Source organism: Larus michahellis, chromosome 17 (genome assembly GCF_964199755.1).
Source record: "Larus michahellis chromosome 17, bLarMic1.1, whole genome shotgun sequence".
NCBI lineage: Eukaryota > Metazoa > Chordata > Aves > Charadriiformes > Laridae > Larus > Larus michahellis.
In genome coordinates, this window is record NC_133912.1 from 4,776,570 (window position 1) to 4,787,510 (window position 10,941).

Below are 10,941 nucleotides of genomic sequence, written 5' to 3' on the forward strand. Positions count from 1 at the left end.
AGCGTGTGCGTGGCTGTAACTGCCTGCATGTAGAGAGAAAAATGCTCCCGTGGGTTTTCCCGGTGAGGCAGGGAGCTCTCTGGTGTCCCACCCGGAATTTTGGCCCCCTGGAACTGATGAAGGAGCCACACCTGTATTTTCAAAGCTACCTCGCGTTATAACCGGTTGCTCGTCGGAGCCCGAGCGGGCGCCTCCCGCTGCTGTGCCCGCCGTGGGCTGCCCGTGCCCTCGCCCGCGCCTGATCGTGCCCGGCGGCGGCGGCGAATAGACGGCACCGCTGAAAAACTCGGGCGCTCCGAGTTCCAGGTTCATTAAAACCCGACGATTGCCATTTCTATTCTTTTAAAGGGTTGTTTTCTTCCCCCCCCCCCCCATCTGTTTACCATTTACCAGCTCATCCATATGGAAGACATGGCTTACACTTCCCTGAGAACTGTACTTTTAGGACTAATTGATTCTGGTAATTAATTTGTTCTACCTGCTGGATCAGATGGAAATGCTGTCTGTGTGCCCAAGGATTAGCACTTGCCTTTCTAACATCTTTCTTAATTATCTAATAGCATGGGTTGCGCGAATTCTGGCTCTATTAGAACACTTTTACTATTAACGGTAGTGATTGGAATTGTGATGACAACTCGATTTCAACAAATTAGAGCTTAAAATCAGGAGATGAAGGAGAAGTGCCTTCTTTTAATTTCCCTGAGTTTAACATCAATAATTAGAGCAATTTTCTGAGATGCGAACCGAAATTATCTCGGCTATGATGTGGTATATCACCCTCATTTTAGCAAATTGACTCCGGGGAAATGAATGTTACAGATTAGGGAGGGGAAAATAAAAAAAAAGACAAACAGAGGAAAGACCAAAAAAAAGAAAAGGAGAAGTGTTAGCACAACACTGAGCGGGGGATGGATGGGAACAAAACCCCAACGGGATAATAACCTGAGCGGAATGGCACAGGCTGCGTGGGGACAAGTTGGGAGCGGAGTGAGGGACAGGTCGGGAAAGCGCCACTCATTCCCCTTTTCCCCCAAGTTTTTGCTTCTTTAAAAAAAAAAAAAAAAAAAAAAGGAGAAAACGCTGGTGTTTGGGAAAACGTCCCAAGCCCACCGCTCGGACCGGGGCTGGGGGCTGCGCTGCGCAGGGGAGGCTGCGCGTCAGCGGAGCGGCTCCGCGCCCGCTTCGCGACCCCTCCGCGCCGCGGAGGTGGTTTGGGTGGCCCGGCGGGCCCGTCCCCCCCTCGTCCCCCCCTCTCTCGCCCGATCGCCATTGGCTCGCTGGAGACCCCCCTTCCCACCGCGCCTCAAAGGCGCGCATCTCCCCGCGCAGCCAAAACCCACCCGTCTCGCATCCCCCGGCTCTTCCAGTTTATTTCTGGCTGGGGGAATATATTTTTTGAATTATTATTATTTAATTTTGCTCCGGATTTTTAAAAAAATTATTATTTATTTATTACTATTATCGTTATTTATTATTTCGGCCCCAGGGGGTGCAGCCGGCAGCCCTCTCTGCTCCAGCAGCCAGCGCTCAGCCCGGCTCGCTGCTTTCCCCGCTGCCCGAGGGGGGGACAACCGAAATGAACCTCAACTTCACCTCGCCCGTGCACCCCGTCTCCGCGCCCAGGCCCACCTCCTTCTTCATCGAGGATATTCTGCTGCACAAGCCCAAACCCTTGCGGGAGGTGCCCCCCGAGCACTTCCCCGGCTCCTTGACCTCCCGCGTCCCCCTCTTGGACTATGGGTACCCCCTGATGCCAACCCCGACCCTCCTGGCGCCTCACCCGCACCCCGCCCTGCACAAGCCGGAGCATCACCACCACCCCTACTTCCTCACCACCTCGGGTAAGTGCAGCCCTTCGCAGGAGGAACCTGCCGAGTTTGGTGGCCAGGTGGCGTCGAGGTGGGGACACGGGTGGGGACACGAGTCCGCAGCCCCGGAGGGGACACGCTCCAGCAGCGAAAGAGGAGCCGCTCCGGGGCGGCGGGGCACCTTTGCATCCTTCACCGAAATCGCGGCTGCCTCCCCCCCGGGGCAGGAGCCGCCCGCCGCCCCTGGAGCGCCGGCTTCGTTACGGGCGAAAGGAGCCCACCGAAGTGCTGCTTGTCATTCGCTCGATTGACCGAGGTCTTGAGGGTTTCCCTCTCTTTGCCTTTAATATTATTTTTTCAAAATTATTTTTATTTTTTGACATATAACATTTCTTTTTCCCTGCGTTGTTCCTCCAGGCGGTGCCCGGGCTTCGCTTTTCCCCTTCCAGCCGCACTGCCCGGGTTGTGCCCGCTCCCCTCCCCGTGGCTGGGAGAAGCTCCCCCCGCCCGGCCGGAGCCCTTCCCCGGGCCCGTTCCTTGCCCTGGAAGGAAACCCTCTTCCAAAGTTTCTCACTGGGCAGCCCAAGTTGTGCACCGGGGCGGCCGTTCTCCTCCCGCCCGCTCTCATCCCAGCCTTTTCCAGGGCTCTCCTGTTTTTTCCGCCTTTATTTCGTTGTGGTTTAATTGCCGCGAGGGTGAAGGTTTCCCTGCCAGCCGGGCTGGTCCCTCCCGCCCGGGCTTTGCCTGCGGGTTCAGCAGAAGCGAAGCGCTTTGCAAAGCCCCGTGTTTTCAGAGCAACGAGACCCCCCAAAACCCAAGCCAATGAAACGACCGACAAAAACGAAATAAACGAAAAAAATTATAATAAAAATAAAAGAGGCACGGGGAGAGCCCACCCAGGGGCCGCAGAGGGCAGAGCCCCCTCCCCGGCTCCCTGCCCGAGTCTCTGCCGTGTGTGTCCCCCCCAGGAGTGCCGGTGCCAGCCCTCTTCCAGCACCACGCTCACGCCGAGCTGCCGGGGAAGCACTGCCGCCGCCGCAAGGCCCGCACCGTGTTCTCCGACTCGCAGCTCTCCGGCCTGGAGAAGAGGTTCGAGATCCAGCGCTACCTCTCCACGCCCGAGCGGGTGGAGCTGGCCACGGCCCTCAGCCTCTCCGAGACCCAGGTACCGGGGCGGGGGACCGCCACCACCCCTTATCCCATGCAGCATCCTCCACTTCGCTTTTTATTTTTTTCATTGTTATTATTATCTTTTGATTTCCCCTTCTTCTTCTTCTTCTTCTTCTTCTTTTATTTTTTCTCCCTCCTCCTGCTCTCCTCAGGTGAAAACCTGGTTCCAGAACCGGCGGATGAAGCACAAAAAGCAGCTGCGGAAAAGCCAGGACGACCCCAAGCACCCGGGGGGTGAGGAGAGCCGGGAGCAGAGCTCCCCCGAGCCCGAGCTGCCTGAGGCGGCCGCCGCCGAGCCCCGCAAGGGCCCCCCCGGCCCCTTCCTCCTCCAGGACCCCGAGGACGAGGTGGACATCCTGGAGGAGGGGGACCTCTGCGCCGGCTCCCACCGTCTCTAGGACTTGCCTCTGCGGGGCGGCTTTGCCCCAGCCCCGGCCCCGCAAGTCGCCCCTGCCTTCGGTAGTGCCGGAGCCCGGAGGGAAGGGGGTGTTGATGCGGGGGGAGCCCGGGGCGAAGGCAGCCATGGGACCCCGCGGTACCGCCGGCTTCCCCCCAGCATCACCCCGAGCTTTGCCTGCAAATCCGACGGGGAAGAGCAAAACGAGGCGAGTTTCCTTTAAGTTTCCCCTTTCCCTGCGAAATATCGGACTTTTCTCCGTTCCCCGAACTTTCCTCGATTTTCAAATAAACGTGTCCCGGTGCCAGCATGTTGTGGTTACTGGGAGCGGCAGGGAGGCATGTCTCTCCCCGGACACCCCCCCGAAAATCTCGCCGCTCTTCCCGAGCCGGGCTGGGGCTGGCCGCCTCCTCCCCAGTGCTGTGGGTCGGGTCTGACCCCGCGCAGAGCCCCCAGGGCACGCACGTACTAAAAAAAAATAATTGTAGAAACGCCCTCCAAAGAAACAGGTAAGACCGAAAGAACCGTTTATTTAATTCCGATACGGGGAAGGGAAGTGGGGAACACCACGAATAACTCGATCCTGCCAGGGCTGCCCGGACCAAACGAAATCCCAGCGAGCAAAAGGGTTTTTCTGCAGCTTGGAGAACCACCTGCATCTGCAGCCCGGTTTCTTCATGGCTTCCAGGTGCGAATCACCTTCCGGATACTTTCCTTTTCCTCCCAAAGAGCCCCAGAGCTGGTCCCACGTTTGGTTCCTGTCCCCCCCACCCCGCCTGCGTCTGCCCCAACGCCTCCCTGAGCTCCGTGTCGCAGCCGATAGCGCAGTCACCGTCCGTGCTCGCTTTGCCTTTATCTTCCTGCCAGGGAAACGGTTTTAATTTCCAGGTACATTAAGATTCTTTTATTTTTTTTTTCTTCTCTGGGGTGAGCTGCTGTCTGGCAAATGCGCTGGGAGAGTGGCAGAGGCTCCGCATCTCTAGGGGAGGGCTGGGGCTTTCCTCGGTAAAAAACCTAGAGGAGAAGCTGGTCTCCCTCAGATGTGCAGCCCCCGGTGCCATGGCAGTGTCTCCTTAGGTTATTTAATTTATTTTTTTTCCTTTTTTTTTTTTTTTAACGGGAAGTTAATTTGGTTGTGTGGTGTCATTAGCACTTTCAAGGCATTTTGGATTACAGGACATGCAGTTTTGTGAGGGAAAACGTGTCCCTGTTTAAGACAAAAATACAGATGATTGAAATGTGTATGTTTGCTTCCTTTTCGTGGGTTTCCCTTTATGTTTTTTACACATAAAATAATAAAGATGACATGCTGGGCGGGGGGGGAAATATACAATACCCAACCATCTGTCCAGAAAATAGCTAGCTGGTTTTTACACAGTGTTTTCAAATACTTCTAGGACAATCACTTTCATCAACAAATTTTGCTAAAATTATAATTCAGGAGGTAAACCAACGGATTTCCTCCTAAAGCCTTGGTGTGACTTGAAGCCCCGCGGAGAGCCAAGCGCAGGGTACAGCAGGTCTTTTCCCACTGCTGGCTGGAAACGCTTCTCCCAGCTCCGTGGCTCTTCCCTTCTCCCGACTCCTACCCAGCCGTAGGCGGGAGGCGATGGAAACTGTCGCGCAAACCTTTCAATTTGACACTGTTATTCGTCTGCATCCGCACTCAGTCGCCCACTAAGTAATTTGTTGGTTTTGCTCTGTGCTGATTGTCAGCCTCCCCCTGAGTGCACATTTCATTAGGAACTATTAGAAGCAATATAAAAGAGAAGCTCTACCGTGATATTTACATGATAATATTTTTCTGACCACGTCCACTGCTGCTGGGGCCGGGCGCTGTGCACCGCAGTGAGCGGTGCAGTATGGATGCCCATCTCGGAGCCGGCCTGGCCAATCGCACTCTGCTGCGACGGCCGGTGGCTTCACGCTCAGGTGGACTTGCCTTTGGTAATAGGATTGGGCAGCAAAGTATTTAGTGAGAGAGAATATTAGGAGTGAGTATAAAGATTTAATCATTTAAAAAACCCCTGCACCTGAATGAAAAGGGATATTAAAAATCCCGTTTCTTTACATTTGTGTGTGATTCCTTTTACTTGTGCAAAGAATTGTCTGTTCTCTCGTATTACTAAGGTGTGTAAAAATACTCTGAGCTGGAAAGAACACAAATAAAAAAGGCAGGAGAAAATAAAAGTAGAAGATTAAGGGGCAGAAATGACAGAAGCCTTTTGGGTACAGACATGCAAAAGCAACTTTGTCCTCCTCTGTGCATTTACACCACTCTTTCGCAAGGCATCCAGTGGATGTCAAAAAAATGGTTGTGGCCGCCCATGGGCAGTGCCGGGCTCTGCCCTCCCATTGCAGGTCGAGGAGTGTGAGCAGATGCTGCGTAACCAAGTACATTCCCGCTGCACCAAACACCCCAAAAGTTAGTGCCCATCTCCGTTGCAGTAGTGGGACCCGGGGCATTTGTGCAGCTGTGAGCTGGTGATGTTTATAGTCTAATGGTGGCTCTCAAGGGAGGGCAGGATTCTGGGATTTGGGTGCAGGCATGGCGAGGATGCCCAGGAACAGGCTCTGCAGCATGGTGCCACAACCCAGACAGTGCTGCAGATGACGGCAAGTGACATGGGAGCAGCTAAAACCCACAGGTATCCTCACCTCAGGGCCATGTCCGTGGGACCCCTTTAGCAGCAAGGTGTCACAGTTCCTCTGGGGCACAGAGTTGTGACAAAGAGCCCATTCCCCTTTCTGCCACCAGCATTATCACACTTAGGACATGCCAGGTCTATGAGGAAGGGTCAGAATATGAACCAAATAACACTCCAGTCTCTGCTGACTCTCCTTGGCCACTACAGGAACTTTCTTCTTCACAGACTATTTATGCTGATCAATAAAATAAAATCAAATCCACCACCGTCCCCCTGTCTTCATCTCTCTGTGGTTCTAGGCACCTTGGCTAACATTTAAAATGACAATCATGTTTAAAACCAAACCCACTGATCGCCAGCAACCTCCGTGACAAATACACACAGAAGGTGAACCACCCAACCCCAGGGAAGTCCTCATCCAGCCCGGACACTGCCGTGGCGCACACTGAGCCCTCCAAGGCAACAGGAGGCGGCTTTGAGAACAGGCTGCTTATCCCAAAAGTTTGGTGCAAACAAGGGCAAAACCTTGTTTTGGTCTCAGTCTCAGTAAGACTGAGAAAGAGGAAGGAAATAGTCACTACCTGAGACATCCCCTCCCTCCCCGGCCAGCTCCTTCCAGGCTGGGAAGCAACGAGCTGGTGACAGGAGGCTGCACTTTCTAGACAGTCTGGGAAAGCTTTTGGGAAGAGGTTTTCATGTCTTTGAGAGCGGAGAAGGTCCTGGGAAGAAGGAAGGGCTGCAGAGGCATTTGTTTATTTCAGAGATTTTTCCTCATAGAATAAGTGAAATGAGGTTTTATTTCTGGGTCCTGCCTTGTTCAGTGACAACTGCTGACTTTTTCCTGCTCTCCCCAACAAGCTGGAGGACTAGGGGGGAGACTGTTTAGATCTGTCTAGCTCTTTTTTTTTTTTTAATATTTACATGTTTGTTTGGGAAATGCTGGGGTGGAAATGACTTGCAGGAAATAATTGCTGGAAATAGGAAATCTTGGTGGATTTCCTCTGTTTTTAAGGTACACACTGAATTTTTGATTTTCATTAAAATTCTTGTGTAAGTTTTTTTATTAAATGACATTGTTTCCTGTTAATTTATTTTAACACCTAAGTGGTTAATGTTTGTTGTTGTTTTCATTAAAGAAAATTAAAAAGCGGTCTATAAAATCCATCCTTGAACATTTGCTTTCTGTTTTGATTTTGAGCATTTTCTTGTTCCTTAACATTTTTAACTTTTATGGTGCTGGAGAGCCGCTCTAACCAAAGTGTTTTCCTTCTATGGCCAGAGCTATGTAAAAGCAGATCAGATATGCAGGCAGTGTGGGCAGCTGTAGAGTGAATCATTTGCGAAGTCCTGCTATTAAACATGTGTAGCATCATCCCTCAAAGGACCATGGGCTCTGGCTTGGTGAAGGTGTAAATAACCTATGGCCAGGCCCAGCGAGTGACCCAGGCTTTGCGTGCACTGTGTAAAATTCTCTCTACAACTGAAATTGTAGACGCTCCTCTCATTGCTTGTCTCTGCTGGCTGATGGACTGAGCGTGTTTCTTCCCGTGGGTTTTCTGAAGTTTCTGCAGGCGTGGGGCCACGCTGAGGAGCAGAGGAGGAGGAGGTGAATGTCGATGGGATGCTGACTACAGCGCTGCGAACTCCTGGGTGTTGTAGCCTCCTAAACGGATTATTTTGTTCTCCATTTCTTCTAGTCACAATAACAAACAGCATCACCTTAACTACCTGCAAACTCCTGCTTGGATGGTTTTATTCGGCTTAAAAAGTGGCTTATTTCTGTCTTGGATTTATCTTGTTTCTACAGCATAATAAGCTTAGATGAAACACTTGTAGCTCTATTGCTGGAAGTGCCTTGGGGTGGCTACAGGTTCTGACACAGTCAGTATTCGGGCAGCAGCAGCAGTACATGGCACTTGGTGATAAAGGTGGGTGGGTGTGAAGTGTCTGCTTAAGAGCAGGGAGGGTGATCCCGCAGTGACCTGCAGTGCCTTTTCTACCTGCTAGGGTGCAGGTAGTCTTTCAAGGAGGAAGCTGGTTTTAACTCACGATAATGAGGTAACTCTATGACACAGGTTTCTGAAATGCCGGGAGCAAAGGCAAGCTGACAGAATTCTGTGACTCACTTTGCTCAGCTATGGCTGAGACCACTCAACTTGCTTTCCTAAAGTAGAATATTTTCTCCGGTGTTGTGTGTCTTGTTGGCTTTGCTGTGACTGCTGGAACAAATCCTTAAGTGCTCCTATGACACAGAAAACTAGCCCTGTGGTATTACCTGCAGCTGCCCGCTCTGCACTCACGATTATGCAAAGCTCTCGCTGAGCTGCTGGATGCTTCTTTAGCATCTGCTCTATCCGGGTTTTTGGCTCAGTATCGCTTCTGTTCAAAACGGGCTCTGCTGTAAGGCAGGCTGCTTTAACTCACCCTTGCCAGCTGTCACCAGTGGAGGTTCACTGCCTTTACCTATCCCTGCGGTTTTGTGCATCTAGGGCTCTTTCTCACGCCACGGAGGCAGTCGCCAGAGTTGGTCCTTTCTTCACATGCCGGCTTATTCTCACACAGAGGACACTTAGGTTTGGACAACATGCAAAAAAAAAGAAAAAAACCCGGCATATTCTTTGTGCTGTTATAGTGATCCCTAACGGGAGATGAGGATAATCAAGTGCTTGGCTTGTGGGCTGTTTGGACATTATGGCTTGTTCATGCTTTTTTGAAGTATTCAATGACTGCAGGAGTTAGACATAATCTCGTCTGGTTTACAGTCCTCACCTTTGACAGCTTGTCTTTAGAGAGGTAATGATAGAGCGTGGCTTTTAGGCTCTGCCTTATTTAATGTTTTTAACTGATGAAGCAGTATGTTTTTGCCAAAATCAGCAGCCTATGAGGCAGCTGTTTGTACCTTTTGTGAGATGGTGGTGGGAAGCTGACTTCAGCCATCTTTGAAAGGAACGTGACGGTGATGTTATCTCAGCAGCGCTGCTCCTAGGTAGAACTGACCCCGGGTCTTTGCCCACTGAAGGTGGTCTCAGCTTCTACACTTCCTGAATCCAAAATATTAAGAAATGGCAGCACTAGAAAGGGCCCGCCAAGGAAATGTTGAGAAGTTCTGTTGGGTGGTGTACACAAACACATTTCTGCCCCTGTGAAGGCAGCCTGTGCTCATGGTGAGCAACACTGGGCTCTGTGATAGCTGTGCTGGAGCCACAGGACTATGGCAGGCAGGTTCTACTCCAGCTCATCTCTCCCTGAATACTTCATGCAAAATTCAAGGCCCGTCTTGTATTTAAATTTCTTGCCTTCCTAATTTGAAAGACATTAAGTTTTGGCCTTTGCTTTTAAGCAGATGGATGCTCATCATTTATTTGTATGGTCCCTTTTTGTGCCACCATATCTGTTAGGTGCAGGAAAAATTTGCATTAGTATTGAGGCAGATCAAAAGATTTTCTTTCCACATATGCGGCAAATAATGTCTTTTTCTGGGAGGAAAAAAACCACAACCCAGTCCTTTCCAAATGGTTTGTGAGATGATCTTGATCAGTGTTATTTAAAAAATATCTATCCACCCCCCCTAGATGTAGCATCATGTAAGTATCCCTGGCTTCTAGTTTAGCATGGGTTTAGTATTGAAATGTTTCCTGAAAGTTAATTGTTTTATTAAAAAAAAAAACAAAGCAAAAAACAAACGAAACACACCACCCACCCAAAAAGATCACCCTAATTTATGGGAGCTGTAAAAGGTAGTCGGGTGACAGATAGGGAGGAAGGTGATCAATTAAGACATTAAGCATTTTGCACCACATGGACGCATCTGCATGTCAGCCAAATAATAAGGCCATCAGCTCATTTTCAGGGGGCTGTTGCCTACTTCAACTCAATCCTCAGATCAAAGAGAAAATGTCTGCTTGCATTTTCTAATCAGAAAAGGGATGCTAATTTAGGTTCCTTAATGTGTGGTGGTAAGAGACTTCTTCAATTAACTGAATTCTATAGCTCGGAAAATAAAAAAGGGGGATACAAAGGGAGTCAGGCTGGAAAGGCAGAAGTTCTCATTAAATCAAAGGTCCAATATTCATTACCTCCAGCATCTGGGGCTAAACACTAAACATGGAGATCATCAAAGGGGGTTTAATGGGTTAAATTGAGAATATAATCTAATTAAAATATTAGATACGAGTAAATAGCTCTTTGATATTCATCTGAAGGTTTCATTAAAATAGGTACTTGAGGTTTCTATTAAGGGGGGATTATCACTTTTAGGCAGAAACAACAAGTTGAGGTTCCCTAATCAGAAATGCTTCAAAGTGTTACCATTTGGTTTAAAAATAAAAGTAGAAAAGCAGCAACTGGCAGAGCATGGAAACATTTACCCAGCCTAGCTTGATGGATCATACCACAGGCATGCACCTTCTACAAAGAGGGGCCAAACGCAGTTCCCAAAGGTGAAGAGAAAGGAGGCTGAGGCAGAGGACGGTCCTGTTCCAGCAGTTGTAGTGGACATTTGATGTCCTCTGCTGCACGTTGATATGCAAAACATTTCCCCTGCAACCTGGCCCACGTTCCCCACATTGGAAGACACTTCTTCCACAAAGTTTCTCCCAAAGATGATAAACACCAAAAACTTCCGCCTGTGAAGTCTAATAGTCTAATTCAGCACGTGTGGTGGGAAACAACTGAAAGGGTGGAGAGCTTCCTGTCTCTCAGGTGGGTCAGGAGGGCTTTAAAGAAAGGAACATGTCCTTTCTCCACAATGGAGAGATGCGGTATGATGGTCAGTTTTTCCCGTATTAGGTTGGGAGCCTGACTGGAGACCCTGCAGGGTGTATTTTGGCAACTAACCAACCTTCAGGAGGACCTTACCTTACCTTTCCATTGTTAGCCTCCTTCAAGGAGACTCGAACCCTTTTTTTGGCCCAAAGAC

At 50.1% G+C, this 10,941-nt stretch overlaps 1 protein-coding gene across 1 annotated transcript; it reads left to right on the forward strand.

Moving 5' to 3' along the window:
- The first annotated feature begins 511 nt into the window (after positions 1-511).
- Positions 512-5,148, forward strand: BSX (brain specific homeobox). Its single transcript, XM_074561094.1, has 3 exons — positions 512-1,841; positions 2,777-2,973; positions 3,131-5,148. The coding sequence occupies exons 1-3, from the start codon at positions 1,577-1,579 to the stop codon at positions 3,374-3,376; spliced, it is 708 nt and encodes a 235-aa protein (XP_074417195.1). The 5' UTR covers positions 512-1,576; the 3' UTR covers positions 3,377-5,148.
- Positions 5,149-10,941: the final 5,793 nt, after the last annotated feature.